The sequence below is a fragment of the Carassius carassius genome, chromosome 29, assembly GCF_963082965.1.
Source record: "Carassius carassius chromosome 29, fCarCar2.1, whole genome shotgun sequence".
In the NCBI taxonomy this organism is placed as follows: domain Eukaryota; kingdom Metazoa; phylum Chordata; class Actinopteri; order Cypriniformes; family Cyprinidae; genus Carassius; species Carassius carassius.
The window spans coordinates 17854948-17874019 of NC_081783.1; the positions used below are offsets into that span (position 1 = coordinate 17854948).

The 19072-nt window shown below is 42.1% G+C and overlaps 1 protein-coding gene across 2 annotated transcripts in view; it reads right to left on the reverse strand.

The window, feature by feature from the left end:
• Nucleotides 1-19072, reverse strand: part of LOC132109783 (choline transporter-like protein 1) — a 39779-nt gene that overhangs the window by 8009 nt on the left and 12698 nt on the right. For both annotated transcript variants that reach the window (XM_059516124.1, XM_059516125.1), the window contains exons 4-7: nt 2888-3024; nt 1973-2066; nt 1704-1873; nt 1241-1330 (exon numbers count right to left, since the gene is read on the reverse strand). In XM_059516124.1, coding sequence (XP_059372107.1) covers nt 1241-1330; nt 1704-1873; nt 1973-2066; nt 2888-3024 — 491 coding nt within the window. The remainder of the gene's footprint in view (nt 1-1240; nt 1331-1703; nt 1874-1972; nt 2067-2887; nt 3025-19072) is intronic.

Genomic DNA, 19072 nt, shown 5'->3' on the forward strand with positions numbered 1-19072 from the left:
CTCTTTCCTGAAGTAGAATAAGACATCAAATCATCATAACATACGATATTAAGATAGATAACTGTTAAGTACTTTTGAAACCTGAAACAAAAATTTATATTTTGAGAAAAATAAAATGAAATAAAATTCATGATATAAAATAAAACAAAATATAAATCTAACCAAATAAAATAGAGAAATATATATACCCATTTAATAATGTTGTTTTATTTTATATATATTTTTTTTATTTTATTATTATTGTTTTATATATATATATATATATATATATATATATATATATATATATATATATATATATATATAAAACAATAAAATAAAACAACATTATTAAATAGAAATATAATTAAATGAAAATAAATAATAAAACTATTAAATCGAAGTAAAATAGAAAAATAATATGTATATGAAATAAATAGAAAATATAGCAAAATAAATGTTTAAAATATAATTTTAAAATATTAAAAAATATACAGTTTTGTGCAAAAATCTTAGGCCACTAGCATTTTCACCAACAAAAATGGTTTTAAGTCAGTTATTTCTATATTTTGCTGTAGTGTGTCAATATTAAATATCAGTTTACATTTCCAAACATTATTTTTGCAATTGATTGTAATAATCCAGAGAGATTTGAGTCTAACAGCAGCCAGTGCTCCACACAGAGAACTGACCTCACCATCACCGTCTCTCTGGAATAACATGAAGAAACAGTTGTCATTCAGCTTCAACTTTGCTTTATTGTCATTCTTCCACATACACAGTATACAGAAGAACAAAAAGTTTGTTTCTGACAGACCAAGGTGCAAAGACACTGACCCCTGTTGTCATGAACACGTGTGTATACTTGTTTTGTCAGACATAAGAGTACATTAAATCCAGACAGACTGGATGATGGTGAGATCAGATCCAGTGTGGAGCAATGGCTGCTGTCAGACTCCTTGTGCAAACAAAAATCTCACTGGATTATTACATTTAATGGCGAAACATAATGTTTGGAAATGTAAACTGGTATTTTCTACTGACACACTACAACAAAACATAGAAATAACTGACTTAAAACCATTTTTTGTTGGTGAAAATTCTAGTGGCCTAAGACTTTTGCACAGTATATATAAAAATAAAAGTGGCCAAACTGTTCTAATTAGATTGTGATATTCTGCACTCAAGATTAGGATGTGCAAATAGAAAAAGAAAAGATGCCATTCTCAGCTTGGGAAAAGAGCGGAGAAAGCAGACTTGCCCAGGGAACCCAGAATCACCAGTGCAGTGAGGATCCAAACCAGGACAGCAGAGATGTAACGAATGATCACCATGAGGATCATGGACAAAACTGCAGCATGCACAAAACAGGATCAGCAGTTAGAGGAAAACTCCAGACTAAACTACAATTAGTAGTTCAGCGTTATCTAAATGCATTGGAATATGAATCTTAAAAGTGTTGTAAATGCTGTTTCATGTCATCTTAAAGAGAGGACAAAATACTTCAGCTTTCATTTGATAGTGGTTCAAAATACTGTAATAATTACAATGGTGCATCGATTTAGATGTTAATGCTTTAATAGTGTAGAACTTAATTAACCTTGATTTGATATGGATAAACTTTAATTATCCATTTCAACTCATTTTACAGATAAACATACAATCAGAAAATTGAATCAAATGAGCCTCAGCAGCAGCAGCAGTCAGAGAAAGTAAACGGTTACCTAACGCCAGCAGACACAGCCCAACAATGATCTCTTTGCTGGCTGCCACCCCAGCAATCAGCCTGTTTAACATGCTGTTATCACTGACAAACGTGACCACCGCTTCAGCAAACTTAGCATAGCAGGAAATATCCACCGGCGTGCAGCGGTTAAACACTGGAAGAGCTTTGCTGCAGAGATCGAAAAGGCCAGAGGATAGAGGACAGATCAAGAGAGAAAATAGCTGTGCTTTACAGGGAGAGTTTGTTTGTCAAGAGTTTGTTTCATACCTCTCTGGAACTGGAAGTTTGGGACATTTTTCGAAGCGCTCTGAAAGGCTTGGGTACTTATGACCAGGTAACTCGTATGAACAAAGCTCGGACCCTAAAAGAGAAGAAAAAGATGCAATATTATCAACATCACCCCTATAATGCTAGGTCATGCTAAGACAGTCTATAAGTTTGAGATTAAACAAGCTCTGGCTAAGAATAGCTTAAATCTAATTTTAATAAAACATTTTAGTTAACAATAATAACACTGATTCAATGGCTAATTCACAAAAAAAATATGACAACAGAAATATTTTCATTATATTGACAATGTTTTGTTTTCAAAAGATTTTGGGGAAAAAGTGGGACTTTTATTCATGTGATCCTAATCTTCTTTACATGGGCAAACATCACCCTGTCATTAATTGGCCAGGCCAATATATCGGTATATATCGGTTTCAGCAGGGATGTGAAATGAGACTAATTAAATCACTGTCAACTTACTAAGCATTTAATATGAATGTAAACTCCATTATGAACTTTCCTTATGTACAGAAAATACAGTGAAACTCCAGCCAAACAATGATGTCATTCATACTCTCCCTTAGTGTTTGATGGGACGTGTCAAACCGTATAGACAGCAAGACTGGACTACAAACAATCTTTGTTTGAATCTTTATTTAGTTAGTTCAACCCTGACCGGGTCTTACCAGCTGTGCCTGACAGAAACATATGTGTGTATTTATGTGTGTGTGGTGCTCTTGTTGGAGCCCCTGAGTAAAAAAATATTGAAAAGACACACACTCGGGGGCACAACCATATATATGATGGACACTTTTGTCTCTTCCATGGGTAGATGTCAAGGTCCTGCCATTATATCTGTGATGATGACATCATGTTACATGCCCTCAACAGCTAGTTGGTTGATCAACTCACCATTCATCATGGCAAACTTCTTGAGGTCATAGTAAGTTGCCAGTTCCTCAGAGGGACATTGTGACACGCACAGCGCCATTGACTTAATTTTTCTCTGAATGATGTCTATGTTGCACGGATCCAGGAAAAAGACGAATCTGTGAATAAAACAATAAAGTTAAAATTTTCAAGACAGTAAGAGTATCCAACTCAAATCTGATGACAAATGAAATACCAAAGCAGGTTGTTTATTTCGTGGAGTTTGATCGGATACCACTGTGGGATTTAAAACATGGCATTGTGAGATAAAGATTGACTCTGAACAGCAGATATTTTTGTCACATGACTATCCAGCCCTGTTTTTTGGCAGAGGGGAACTGAGAGCTTGTTTATGAGGAAAGCCTCCTCTACGGCCATGGCTTTACTTCAGCGTTTCATGCATTGTGAAGTGGGCACGGCGCCCACATGGGGACGAGGGACCCATTGTCTTGTGTGTTCAGCACAGAAACAGACACACGCTTGAGGAAAGAGCACTTCAGCATTAGTACAGAGCTTGTCAAAACAGCCTGGCCAAAGAAAAGGTTTACTGTAAGAACGTAGCCCAGATCTGACCTGAAGCTAGTCTAATGTGGAAGCATTGGAAGAAATAGCATCTTAAAAAATCTCAAACTACAAATTCAGGCATCTAGAAAAGCTTAATTTCTGGAATCATGGTTCCTTGAGGGGAACGAGATGCTGTGTCAGAGAACGCTTTGGGAACGCCTCCAGCATGACTGGCTCTGAATCACGTGTGTAATTAATCCAATTGATGGGCAAGACGTCAAAGGCGGGTGACGTCAGAGACCAGAAACTTAAAAGCATGTGTAGCAAATCCAGCATTAGCCTCTAGGAAGTCAAGTCAAGTCTGCTTTATTGTCAATTCTTCCACATGTACAGTACATACATACAGAGAATTGAAATTGCGTTAATCTCAGACAAATGGTGCATACAGATAACACTAACAGTAGAGCCTAAAAAGCTAGATCAAATATAAAATATAAAATACAACTATACAATAAGGGCATGTAAAAAAAATTATGAAAAAAAAAAAAAAAGTTAAATATAGCAAAGCAAGACACATGGTAGATAGAGTGCAAACCAGTGAAGTGAACAAACAGTGCAGATAAAAAGATTTTAGTGCAAAAAAAGCTTATTCAGTATGACTGAAGTGACAATGTATTTAAACTAACTGATGAGATGAGTAGAATAGACATCAGTTCTATGCTGAAAGAGATACTGAGCAGACCAATGCTGCACAAAGTGACTGGTGCATGTCATCATATGTTAGTGGGGGGGGTGGTGGAAGGACCTGGGGATGTGGGATCTTGGAGGGGGGGTCATAGTTCAGTGGTGCCTGGGGCAGAAGAGGGAAGGGGGGGGGGGAGTAATTCGGGAGTGAGTTCAGCTTCCTGACAGCCTGGTGAATGAAGCTGTCCTTCAATCTGCTGGTCCTGGCCTGGATACTCTGCAGTCTCCTCCCTGATGGAAGCAGACTGAAGAAGCTGTGTGACGGGTGAGTGAGATCATCTGCAATGCAAAGGACCTAGCAGGTGAGGCGGGTTCCATAAATGTCCCTGTAGGGAGGGGAGAGAGACACCAATGATCTTCTCAGCTGCTCTCACCATGCGTTGTAGAGTTTTCCGGCAGGACACGTTGCAGGCACCATACCACACAGTGATGCAGCTCGTCAGGATGCTTTCGATGGTGCCTCTGTAGAAGGTGCACATGGGGGCTGGGGCTCTGGATCTTCTGAAGAGGAGGGGGCTCAGCACACACCCTTGGGGGGCCAGTGTGATTCAGTGTGATGGTGCTGGATGTGGATGTGCTGGACTGCTTAAACATATTCCAGTCAGTGGTGTCAAAACAGTCTTGAAGAGCCTCTGACGACTCTTCCTGTCACACTTGAATTTGTTTGTGAACTGGTTTGGTGACTTCAATGAGTGGTCTGTATGCAGACATTAGCATGACAGTGATGTGGTCTGAGGCACCGAGGCGGGGGAGGGCTTTGTATGCTCCTCTTTGTGTGGTGTAAACAAAATCTAAGATGTTATTACCTCATGTCGGAAAGTTAATGTTTTGGTGTATTTTTGGAAACACACTTTTTAAGTCTGCATGGTTGAAATCCCCAGCTATGATGAGAAAAGCATCAGGGTGGGCAGTCTGCTGCTTACTGATGTGCTGGTACAGTTCATTTAGTGCATCATTCCTTTTGCTGTTGTTCGGAGGAATGTAAACAGCAACGAGCAGTATGGCAGTATATTCCCTCGGCAGACAGAATGGCCGGCACTAAATAATGATAAACTCCACCAGGGGTGAGCAGTGTTTGCAGACCACAACAGCATTGCGGCACCACGCATCATTGATGTAAACACAAAGCCCACCGCCGCGGGTTTTACCTCCTTCGACGAGAGCTCTGTCTGCTCGATAGCATGTCAGCTGATTGAGCTGAATAGCGCCGGCTGGAACGCTGTTGCTAAGCCATGTTTTTGTGAACACAAAAACACAACAGTCTCTAACAGTCCTCTGAGTTGAACATAGTAGTCGGATGTAGTCCAGTTTATTGTCCAAAAAACATACGTTAGCCAGTACGATGGTGGGGATAGCTAGCTTGTGTGGGTAAGCCGCTAGTATAGCCTGGATACCTCCGCGCTTACCCCTCTTCTGCTTCCTCTCACCCCGTTTCTGGCGCCTCCGCTGTGGGCGAGATGCAGTGGTGGGGGTCGGTGACGGTGTAGGCCTCCGGAGCAGACCGAGGTCTTGCAGCTCTTCCGCGTGCGCGGAGTTTAACTCTGACATCCAGCAGAAACTCACATCTGTATGCGCGCTTAAAGACAAGTGGACGCGATGAAGACATACAAAAACACTGCAACTCACAAGACAAAATACACAAAAACACCATTCTGTCAGGAGCGACAGAAGCTGCTGCGTGTGGATGTGCCACCTTCTTGTTGCTTCAGGGAACCAAGCACCAGCAGAAATGCCGAAAGTGTGGCACTGCGACGCAGCGTCTCATTCCTTCAAGGAACCATGATTACATGCGTAACCGGAGATGTTCCTCTTCAGGAACTTGAGCTGCATCAGAGAATGCTTTGGGAACGAGAATGCCCACGCCGCCAGACATTCAAATCTCTCCCTAGTGTGTGAACCTGCACAGCTAGCGCAAGAGAACAGAAGAGCCTGGAGTGGTTTGCATATCTAAGCCATAGAACCTGACAAACATTATGGGTGTGGGCCAACCTGCAGCATTGCAGATGTCCTGCATAGATACACTGCTAAGAACGCCTTTGAGGCCGCCACACTTCTAGTGGAGTGAGCCTTGACCCCCAAGAGCGAGGGGAGATCAGAGGACTCATAGGCTATAGAGATGCCATCTACTATCCATCGACTGAGGGTCTGTTTTGCAGAGGGAAGACCTCTTTTAGGGGGAACATAGCAAAAAACAACTGGTCCGCCATTCTCCACTGGGCAGCTCTGTGGACGTGTGTGTCTAGTGCTCGCATTGGACACATACTGTAGTGCCTTCCAGTAAGTCACTTCGGACGCCTCAGGGGTTTCAATAGATTGTTCGTTTTATTCCATTGATTCTCTCAAATATAAACTCAAAATCGAAAACATAAATATGGATGACGAACGACGTCACCCATCCAATACTTGCAATAAAAAATAAACCGAGAAGTAAATAAATTGAAAACCATATGCCTGCTGGCGTCCATGCATTTCCAACATCCAATTCCAAACTTTCCAACACCTCAAGGATTCCTCCTTTGTCTACCTCTATGCCACTAATTGGCGCAGGTGTGCAATTTTAACTCTTTCTGTTCCAATGCCTTCCAAGGCCGCAAAGTCATAATTCACCAGCAGGGGTCATTAAAGTAACTTAAACATAAATGTCACAAATGGCTCCTACACACCGGCCCTCTTATTGCTACCGGCTAAATAGGTACAATAACAAAAAATAAAAACAAAAATATGGAGCCATATCACAATATACACAGTAAAGATATAAATCTGTCAAATCATCAATCATCAGAATTGTCCACACATATACAAACATGAACACGTAAGTTTCATTCGAAACACGTCAAGTTTCTTTCAGTTCATTCGTGACAATGTTAATTTCAATTCAAATTAAAGTCCATCAATGTAATAATGCAATCAATGCTTCTTGTTCAGTGTATAACATAAACAGTCCATTATGCCACAAGAGGCATTGTGCATTCAAAAGTTCATTTTTAGTGTGTATGTGAGTGTTTGTGTATGTACGTATGTGCACGTTGCAAGAAATTCCTTGCTCAAATAGTCCGTAGTCCATTGTTCGCGTGTAAAGATCAGTATACATGTCAGTTCCTACAAGGTGAAGTAAACATTACATATACATTGGACATTCATTTTCATATTCACATTTCATTTTCCAACAATAAGCAAACCTTTGTAATCTGTCTGTCTACAACACTTGTCTTTGTTTTTAAAGTCAAACTGCGAACAATTCCTTTTGAATCTTTCATTGTGTTAATAACTCTCCCCAACATCCAAGATCCTCTAGGGGCAGTAGGGTCTGCAATTAACACAATGTCACCATTTGCATAATTTCTTTTCTCTTTAAACCACTTTTGTCTTTCTTGTAGGTTTGGAAGATACTCTCTAACCCATCTTTTCCAAAACATATCAGCTAAGTATTGTACTTGCTTCCATCTGCGTCTACTATACACGTCTGATTTCTGAAATAAGCCAGGTGGTAATGAGGGTTGTCCTTTGATGAGTAAAAGGTGGTTGGGTGTTAAAGGTTCAATGTCATTTGGACTATCTGGGTTTGAGGTAAGTGGGCGACTATTCATTATGGCTTCTACCTCACAGATGAATTTGTGAAGGGATTCGTCGTCTACTATTTGATCCTTTGTTAGTGATAGAAGTATTAGTTTGACCTGTTTTATTAACCTCTCCCATACTCCTCCAAAGTGTGAAGAGGCAGGTGGGTTGTAAGTCCATTCTATGCCCTTTTGTTGCAGAGCAACTTGGAGTTTGTTGCTTTGGTTCCATTCCTTTATGGCATTCTTTAGTTCACGATCAGCTGAAGTCAGGTTAGTTCCATTGTCAGATCTTATTTGCCGTACTTGCCCTCGTCTGCTTATAAATCTGCGGATTGCGTTGATACATGAATCAGTGTCAAGTGAATTGGCTATTTCCAAATGTATTGCTCTAGTTGTGAAACATGTAAAAATGACACCATATCTTTTCACTTCACTGCGTCCTCTTTTTACTATAATTGGACCAAAGAAGTCTGCTCCAACAAAGGTAAATGGTGGTAAATCTGGTGTTATTCTTTTTTTTGCAAGTCTGCCATTTTTTGTTCTCCTAAATTTGAATGTAGGCGTCTACAGAATACACACCCAGACCGTATCTTCCTAGCAAGGGACATTGCTGCAGGAATCCAGTACTGCTGTCGCAGTTTGGCCAACATATGGTTCCTTCCACAGTGGCCTAGTTGTTCATGAATGTGTTTCAACACCAGTTTGGACACATGATGGTGTTTTGGAAGAACCATAGGATGTTTTCGATCCTCTGGTATAGCCATTCTGCTTAATCTCCCTCCTGTACAAAGTAATCCATCTTGCAGAATAGGATCAAGCCTACGAAATGTGGCTCTGGCGACTGACATGAACGTTTTCTTTTTGCAAGGTTTTGATTTCTTCTGGAAATGCCTCCATTTGAGTAAAGCGTACGATTGCATTTTCTGCCTTTTTGACATCTTCTAAAGTAATCTGCTGTACATTCATGCATTTTTTGACTGTTTGCATTTTTCTTTCCACCAGACATTGTTTCTCTGCATTTGAGTTCTTAATGCTCATGTTGTTAAGTATTTCCTTTCTTTTCAGACTTAATTGCAAGAGAACGTCTTTTAGCTTAAGTAGCCATGCTACTGCTCTGGTTAGATTGTTCCAATTTGAGTGATAGTGTACGAATGTGTGAGTAGGATTTTGTTCTTTCTTTACGATTAAGTTCATGATGAGAACATCCTTGTTCACTTCCACATCATCATCATCTTCTTCATGTGTTTGTATGGAAATGTCAGAATTTGTCCATTCAGATTCCTGACATTTGAGAAATTCTGGACCATTCAGCCAAACCTTTGAATTCAGAAGAGCACTGGCTTTGAGACGACGAGATGCACAATTTGCTGGATTTTGTTTAGTGTTTATGTATCTCCATTGTTTTACCTTGCTCATTTCTCTGATTGTGTTCACTCTGTTAGCCACAAATGTTTTAAATCTTTTGTTCTCATTCTGAATGTACTTCAATGTTGATGTGCTATCTGTCCAGAAAATGGAGTTCTCAAGAGCAAGTTGTAACTCTGCTTTGATCAGTCTATCCATTCGTACTGCCAGTACTGCTGCAGTGAGTTCCATTCTTGGCATTGTAGTTTGTTTCAGTGGTGCAACTCGTGATTTCCCCATTATAAATGAGGTGTGCACTTCATGTTCTGAATTTGTGAGACGAAGGTACGTGTCACAGCCATAACCACTTTCAGACGCATCACTAAAGTGGTGTAGTTGTGCAGATGTTATCGGATCAAAGCTTTCTGGCTTGAGACATCTGTTGACTCTGAGCTCCCCAATGCAACTTAGACCTGCCATCCATTCATGCCATAGCTGTATGTAGTGGTCTGGTAGGGCTTTATCCCAGGCATAATTCAGCTTGCAAAGATCTTGCAGAATGTTCTTAGCAGTAAGGACGAATGGAGAGATGAAGCCAAAAGGATCGTATACTGAGGATATGATGGACAATATTCCCCTTCGAGTACATGGCTGATGTTTCAGGCTCACTGCAAAAGTAAGTTTGTCTCTTTCTATGTGCCATTGTATGCCAAGAGTTCTTTCTGTAGGAAGATCACTGGATTCCAAGTTAAGGTCTTTGACCTCCTTTGCTCTGGCTGCTTGTGGGATGGACATTAGGACTGTTCTGCTGTTACTTATCCATTTGTGCAAACGAAAGCCTCCCATTGAGCAAGCTCTTTCAAGCTCTTTGCACAACATCAAAGCATCAGCTTCAGTGGCCACCGATTTCAAGCAATCATCTACATAAATGTTTTGCTTAATTGTTTCCACTGTTTCAGGCAAAAATAGATCTTTGAAATCTTCGGCAGTTTGTCTGAGGGCGAAACTTGCACAACTTGGTGAAGACGTTGCCCCAAATAAGTGCACTGTCATTCTGTGTTCTTTCAGTTGTTGACCTGTATCACCATTTGGCCACCATAGAAAGCGCAAAAAGTCCACGTGCTTCTCCATAATTCTCACCTGGTGAAACATGCTTTCCACGTCTGCCATAAGGGCGATTGGCTCCTGGCGGAAGCGCAACAGGACGCCTACCAAGTTGCTGGTGAGATTTGGACCTTGCATCAATTTGCTATTCAAGGATATCCCCTGGAAGGATGCGGAGCAATCGAATACAACTCTCAGGGAGCCCTTCTTTGGATGGTGCACTCCATGATGTGGAATGTACCACACCTTTCCGCTTTCTGTTTCCAGTTCATCAGATGGCACAGATTCTGCGTGGCCCTTTTCAAGCATTCCTTCTAGAAATGCAGAATATTCTCTATGATATTGTTCATTCTTTTCGAATTTTCTTTTCAGAGACATAACACGTTGCTGTGCCTGTTGGTAGTTGTTTGGCATTATTACTTCATTTTCTTTAAAAGGTAACGGTAAGTAATAATGACCATTTCTTAGTTCCTTTGAACTTTCCATCTTAGACATGAACCGTTTGTCTTCGACTGACATCTCTGATTTCTTCTCAGCTGCCAGTTCTGGAAAATCTTGATGATACTGTTTAATCAACAAGTCATTCAAATCTGCTACAGATATGCGATTAACTACAGTACATGAGTGACTTCCTTGCGTTTGACATGTTGTTTCTTGCATGAGCCCATTGACGACCCATCCTAAGGGTGTTCTAACAGCATATGGCCCATTACCTCTACTGTTTATGACCTTCCAAGGCTCCATAAGCTTTGCAGCATTTGTGCCTATTAACAACTCAATGTCAGCATCCAATTTTGGAATTTTCACCTCACGTAAGTATTTCCATTTATCTATTGATTCTTGTATTGGTATGTGTCGTTTTGAAACTGGTAATTTTGTTTGAGTATAGACTTCTGGGAGTTTATGATACAGATGGCCTTCCATACTGCTGACTTCAAGACCAGAGACTATACTGCGGTGGACATGTTTCTCCTGTCCCAGTGTGCACAAGAGTATTGTGGTGTTTTTACCGGTGATGTTTAGCTTTCTTTTCAATGAGTCTGTGCAAAATGTAGCTGAGCTACCGGGATCCAAGAATGCATGAGTATTTATGACTTTATCTGAATTTGAGACTTTTACTTTTACTGGCACGATAGCAAGAGTGCATTGTTTTGATTGACTGACCCCCATTAGGTCATCATCTTCTACAGAAACCATAGCACTACTCAGTGGTTTGTTTCCAGTAAAGTCATCTTTAATTCCATCTTTTTCCTTGCCAGTGTGAATGTGAAGGATGGTTGGATGAGACAGAGAACATGTTTCACATTTCATTCTGTTCTTGCAGGTTTTGCTGACATGTCCCTTTGTTAAACATCCAAAACAAATTCCATTTAGTTTCAGGAATTCTATTTTCTCACTATTTGGTTTAGACTTAAACTTTTCACAATTTTCAAATGTGTGATTTCTTTCACAAAATAAGCAAGGCCTTTCCAGAGCACACTTGCTTGCATTCAGTTTGTGTCCATATTGTGACTCGTTCTTTTTTATTTCAGGTGCCTGAGCAACTGTAGTGGCAAAGCTGGTCCTCCCACTAAGTTTGATGAACGTTTTTTGTGGTTTAGGTCTTGACGTTACTTTGCTCTCTGTTGAGTTGAGTATGTCACCGAAAATTGGATCAAGCATTGCTCTGGACTGTCTTTCAATAAAGTCTATCAAGTCCTTGTATGTTGCTCTGTGTTTGTTATCTTGCATGCTACACACATTTGCTCGCCATTTATCTCTCAGCCTAAATGGAAGTTTAGACACAATGAGTCTTAAGTTGGTGGAACTTTCAAGCTCTTTTAGGCCATCAATGTCTTGCATTGTATTGTAGCAGCCATGTAAAAAGAGAGCATATGATCGCAACCCATTGCCATCCTCTGGTTTGATGGTTGGCCAGTTCAAGGCTTTATTCATGTAAGCAGATGCTATTTTATAGCTGTTTCCAAAATTGTATTCTAGTTGCTTTTTAGCTTCTTTATACGCATTGGAAGAATCCATATGCATAAAGCTACTGACAAGGTTTCTGGGTTGATCTCTTGTATACTGTTGCAAGTAGTATAGCCGGACATCCATATTAGTAGTTTTATTCTCAATACATTGCTCAAATGCTTTGATGAATGTCCTATATTGCAGAGCATCACCATTAAATATGGGAATTTCTCTATCTGGCAGAAGAAAGAGTGTTTGCTGTTTCACCAACATTTCAGTGATTTCAGTTTGTCTTTTTAATACATCAGTAACATTTGTATCATTGCCATTTGGGTGAATCTCGCTTCCTATTGGTACTGAGACGCTCTGATTTGCATTTTGTTGTGCACCTACAGTTTGCCTAGGGTCAGTACGAGGAGCTGATCCTTCTCTTTGGAATCTCACTGGTCTTTGTACTGTTGTATCATATTCCATTGGTGTACCGTATTTGTATACGCCCGACACTGAACGTTGTTTTTCAGCTTCTCTGAATACTCTAACCTTTGCCTCTGCAGCAGCAAGTTCGGAATCTATCACCATTTTTTCTTTTCGTGCCTTTAATTTTGCAATGATATTTGCTTCTTCGATATCAAGATCAATTTTGTTATTCAAAGCATGCGCCTTTGCTAGAATAGCCGCACATTCTGCTTCGGCTTTTAGATGCATGAAAGATTCTCGTGACGCGCAACTGAGAGCGCTTGTTGCTTTACAGCTATGCGTGACACTGTGCGCTACTTGAGATGCGCTATCTTGGGACTTAACAACATCGTCCTGCTCCTCTTCTTTCTCATTATCTTGATCAACCTCGAGCCAGTTCGTGACACCTTCTAAGAAGCTTTTGAAAAGGTGATATTTGGGTTGGTACCAGTCTAAGTTATCGGCCTCCTTTTCGTATGCATCTTTCGTCAATGTTTGTACAGTTGCTTGTAAACTAATAAACTCAGCGAAAAATCCATCAAACGAGTTAACTTGTTTCCTAACAGTTTCTTTGTCCTGTCCAGCTTCAATAAGACTATTGATTTCATTTCGTTTGCGTGTTAAAACACCAAGCTTCCCCCTACGTGTTGCAATTAACTTAAACAATTATTTTTCTTCGTACAAATCCTGCTCTTCAGGTTCTTTGTCTGACATTTTTTCAAAGATTAACTCAAAAATTCAACACAAAAAAAATCGATAGCATTTCAAAGTCAACACATAAATGAGAAAACAAACGCAAATGAAAGGTTCAGTTTGTGATGTAAGCATGACGGCTCACATTCAAAGTCATTGTATGAGCGCAGCGGCTCACTCCAACTCAGCGTTTTACTCACAAACGTCCAAGGAGATAAAGGTTAACGTCATCAGCGGGAAACGTGTATAATCCACATACTTTAGAGAATGCAGCTCCCAATCTTCCAAGTATCCTAAGGGTAAATACGTAAATCAAACTTTCCAAGCGCAGGTGACTTTCAATGTTACAATGCAGCAGGTTTCACTTTCCAATAGCAGAGGTTTTCAACTATGTAGTGCCTTCCAGTAAGTCACTTCGGACGCCTCAGGGGTTTCAATAGATTGTTCGTTTTATTCCATTGATTCTCTCAAATATAAACTCAAAATCGAAAACATAAATATGGATGACGAACGACGTCACCCATCCAATACTTGCAATAAAAAATAAACCGAGAAGTAAATAAATTGAAAACCATATGCCTGCTGGCGTCCATGCATTTCCAACATCCAATTCCAAACTTTCTAACACCTCAAGGATTCCTCCTTTGTCTACCTCTATGCCACTAATTGGCGCAGGTGTGCAATTTTAACTCTTTCTGTTCCAAAGCCTTCCAAGGCCGCAAAGTCATAATTCACCAGCAGGGGTCATTAAAGTAACTTAAACATAAATGTCACAAATGGCTCCTACACATATTACAGTTTAAGCTTTTTCTGGTCTGGCTCCCTGAAGGGAGGAGGACTGAAGGCCTGGAGTATGACAGGCTGTGGTGTAGAAGAGGGGACCTTAGGGACATACCCCATTTGAGGGTAGAGAAATGCTTTTGCCAGACCAGGCACAAAATCTAAATAGGAAGGGGCCACAGAGAGGGTCTGCAGGTACCCAACTCTCTTAAGAGAAGATATCGCCAGCAGAAAAGCAGTCTTTATAGTGAGGTGGCGATCAGAAATCTCCTCAATTTGCTCGAATGGAGGATTACAGAGAACCTCTAACACCTGAGCCAGGTACCACGTAGGGACACGAGAACGTACAGGAGGCCTCAGTGAAGTTTCCACTTCAAGGCATACAGTTTCCTCATGGTCTCAACAACCTCGGAGGCCACACCCATAACTTCTACAGCTCCGGGGTGGATTATAGTGCCCTCCACTTGTGAGAGGAGATCCCTCCAGATGGGAATCTCCCCTGGAGAACCGTGGAGGAGGGAAATCATGTCCGAGAACCATGCTTGGCCCAGCCATAATGGGGCTACTACCAGCTGAAGGACCCTGTCCCGGCACACTCTAGCTGCAGAACTCCTGGGAGCAGAGCAATCGGGGGAAAGGCGTACAGGTGAAGCCTCTGCCACAACTGTACCATGGAGTCAGAGAGTAACAGGGGGGACAGTGTGATGGCTCTTGAAAAAAAAACTCTACAAATCTGCTTCACCACCTCGGAGTGAAGCCGCCGTTCCCCTGGGCCTCGGCCCCTGCCTCGACAGGATGTCTGCTCCCATATTGAGATGCCCAGGAATATGCACATCTCACATTGAGAGGAGTCTTTCTTGGGCCCACACAAGGATCTGGTGCACCTGCCTGTAAAGGGGGTGCAAACGCAGACCTCCTTGGTGGTTGATGTAAGAGACCACTGCTGTGTTGTTGTTGCCCACCAACACATGGTAGCCTCTTAGGTCTGGGAGGAAGTGTTTCAGAGCTCAAAACACTGCCAGCATCTCCGGGCAGTCTATGTGCCATGTGAGATGGTGACCACTCCAGAGACCATAGGCAGGGTAGCCACTCATGAACGCACCCCAGCCGGTGAGGGACGCATTCATCGCTAGCGTTACAAGGCGACAAGGAGCTCCTAGCACCGGGCCCTAAGACCAGAACCAAGGCTTTCTCCACATGTCCAAGGCATTGCCGCATGACCTTGATCATGCTAAGTGGGTTTCCTCTCTGGGAGAAACCCTTAGTCTTGAGCCACCACTGTAGGGGTCTCATGTACAGCAGGCCAAGAGGTATAATGTTAGACGCAGCTGCCATCAGACTCAGCAGTCTCAGAAACTGCTTGACAGTGAGTGACAGTTCTTCTTTCACTTTCGTGACTGCGGTGAGGATCGACTCGATCCAAGCAGGTGACAAACGTGCCTTCATCGTGGTCAAATCCCACACCACGCCCATATAAGTGGTCCTCTGTAATGGAGATAGCACACTTTTCTTGGCATTTAGTCTTAACCCCAGCTCTCTCATATGGGCGAGAACAACATCTCAATGTTGAACCATCATCTGCTCTGATTGAGCTAAAATCAACCAATCGTCAATATAATTCAGTATGCGGATGCCCAAGAGTTGCAGCGGAGCCAGAGCTTCATCCACACACTTAGTGAAAGTGCGGGGTGAGAGTGCAAGGCCAAAGGGACGAACCCGATATTGGTACGCTTGGCCCGAAAAAGCAAACCTCAGGAACTTCCTGTGAGTGGGAAGGATGAAGATGTGGAAGTATGTGTCTTTTAAATCGATCATTACAAACTAGTCATCTGACCTGATCTGAGACACAAGCTGTTTGAGTGTAAGCATCCTGAACTTGAGTCGCATGACTGAGCGGTTCAACTGACGCAGATCAAAATGGGACGCAACCCTCCATCCTTCTTTGGAACTATGAAGTACCGGCTGCAGAACCTGGACTCTCTTATGTGAGGAGGGACCACCTTGATGGCCTCCTTCCTCAAGAGGGTGTTAACTTCTTGTTCCATGACCAGAGCCTGCTCAGGGCCCACCAGAGTGGGAATAACCCCGTTGAAATGAGGCAGAGGAGAACAAAAACTGGATTCTGTAGCCAGGGCCATAGCTGGGGTTTGCGGGGCCCCGGTGCAGGTTGAACCAGTGGGCCCTGTATGTTCGTTCTATTTATTTATTTGTGCTATTTACACAATGTTTACGTTTTTTTTTCAAGTGTCCAGGTACAGAAACCGAATAATTAAATGTAAAATAGCACTGTATGGTCTTCACTGTAAAAATTAAATATATAATCAAACCAAAATTTATTCAGAAACCTTCAACATTTCTAACATCATCACAGTTTATTTGCTATAGTTTGGAAAATGGTAAAAAAAATATGACAGGAACTCAAGAGTTAAACTGTCAGAACAAATTAATCTTGATAATGTCAGATAACTTTGATAGAAAGGAATGTAATTAATTACAATCAACCAAAACTTCAGACAGCTGTTAGTATGACAATATTTACACAACTATCAATACTTTGTTGAAAATTACCAAGCTATGCTTAATTTTGTTCAGTCTGAGGTGTGAAAAGGTTGCTTTAGCAATTCAGGAAAAAAACATGTATAAGCAACACATGGTGCTTCATATGGTGTTGAATAATTTTTGGTCCCAATTTTATTATTATTATTATTATTATTATTATTATTAATATTAATAATAATACTGTACTGTATACTGAATTTTTGGTATAATATGTCACAGTTCGCTTTATTTTGCTATACTCACTTGCATAAATGTATTATAGTGTCATGATTACAAAGTAATTCAGTCAAGAGTAGTGAGTAATTTTTTTTCTTTAATTTTCTTGCTAAATTAGGCGCGGTCACTTTAACAGTGAACAATGAATGCATCCAATATAATACACATCAGATTTTTTTCTAAACGGTTTACTTTCACTTAAGACAAAACCAAAAGTTTTTTCGAACATCCTTTCCAAGACGGGTATTTTAACACATTTTGAATGTATTTATTGGTACAAGAGTACAAATTCTGTGTTCAAGCGTTTTGAGACTCCTCTCTCTGCGTGAGCCCTGAACACCAGAACACTGCGGGTGCTGAATTGGTCTCTTTCACATACTTTTCTGTTTGTTCAAACAGAGATTTGTATTTGTTCGTTCAGGTGCAGGAGGAAGTTCGAGGAGAACTTCGCAAAGGAGAGCTTGGTTCAGTGTTGCTGCTGTGAGACGCGGCTCTCTCTCCGCGTGCGCACCGACCACAGCGTGCGAGTACCCAGCTACTCAGTTCAGCTTTTCCGCATCTTGTTTTTGAATGCTTTAAACCCTTTTTAATGTTTTAATTGACAAGTGGCCAGGCTTAAAAACGTGAAAATTTTAAGTTTTCGTTACCACAAGCAGTAGTGGCCTGTCAACTGTCCTGAGCATCTTTTTAGGCTGGCCTCAGCCAGACAGTTGAGATAGCCGGGGCCCCCTCTAAGTTGTGGGCCCCTATAATCGTCACCACCTTTCACCCCACTAGCGACGGCCCTGTCTGTAGCCTCTCTCTGCATTGTGCAGGACCAATTGAGACACATTTGGCAGTAGTTTCCACGCTACCAAATAGTCTACTAAGGGAATCAGTCTCTCAAGACTGACATCTGGTGTAATTAGAGTAGCTAGCTCAGTGCCCTGTAATGGCAGACTGGCAGGAGACAACCAAACTAACTGTTTTAAGGACAACTGTAACTCTGGGAGGGTTGGCAGGACGATCTCCTGAGGGCACTGAGGCGAGATGGGAACCGTGTAATGCGGTGTAACCCGCTCTACCCCAGAAAGGACTGCCCTCATAAGCCCTGGGCCAATGGTGTCAGGGATTTTTGGCAGAGGATCTCTTAGCCTTAAGGACAGTCTGCAGTTCCATTTTAGGCTTAGAGGCCCCAAACCCAGAGCACCGCTTCGACCCACGGTCCCGTTTCAGGGGAGCATGCGAGGCGACACTCTGTTTTTGTGCCTCAAAGTTTTTCTCTTGTTCCTTGAGCAGGTCGGCTTGGTACGCCTGTAACACCGCCATGGTGTGCAGACATGCACCAGCCTGACCTGCTGCCAAGTACCCTTTGCCCACCAGCTCTGAAGTGGTATGCAGTGGCTTGGAGGAGAGTGCCGGAGCCTTTAAAGACGATGCCGTTCCGGGAGACAGATAGCTCGCGAGCATCTGTTCTACCCGGGGAATTGTCTTATAACCACGCTCACTCATCCCCACCACATGGCCATAATGATCGTAAGCGGGAATAAAGAGGCGAGCCAAGAATGGCTTTGCCCATTATTTACACACCTCTGAAAAAAGGCAGGCTCCAGCACTCATCCAACTTGCTTTTCTGCAATTCAGCCTTTTTCTCTGTGGGCCAATCAATGTTTAACTTGGCCACAGCACAAATTACCACCTCCAAGACATCTTGGACATACCACCATCAAGACATACTGGAGGGACTGAGGGGGCGAATCCTTACTGACGTCCACCATGTCAACCTCCTTGGAGGAAGACTGGTGAAGTGCCGAACCCACTCCCCGGGGAGAAGTAGCGCCAGAGCGCACTGCCGATCTCAGAGAACGGATGCTGGATCTGGTGGGTAAAGAAAAAGCAAGGGACTGGCCCGTCTCCATTCCCTCCGCCAGATCCATCTGTGAACCCCACAAGCGTAATCGCCGCTCCGCTTGGCGGAAGCGAGATCAGTGCCGTGAGGAGCGCTCAGGAAGGCTCCCTCGGCAAAGAGACCCTTCCTGGAGCGGAGAACATGCAAGAGAAGCTGCTCAAAAGCCGACTCTGCATGCTCCGGTCCGAGGTAGACAACGCACAAACTGTGTGTATCCACGTCCGTAATGTAACGCGGGCAGGGAGGAACACACAGCTTGAAACACTGCCTGCCCTCACCCAGTTTGTGTTTGGTCTTGTCTCATGTTGTTGACATTATTATGGACAAACAACACTAAATAAGACTCACAAACAAATATCAGACTGACAC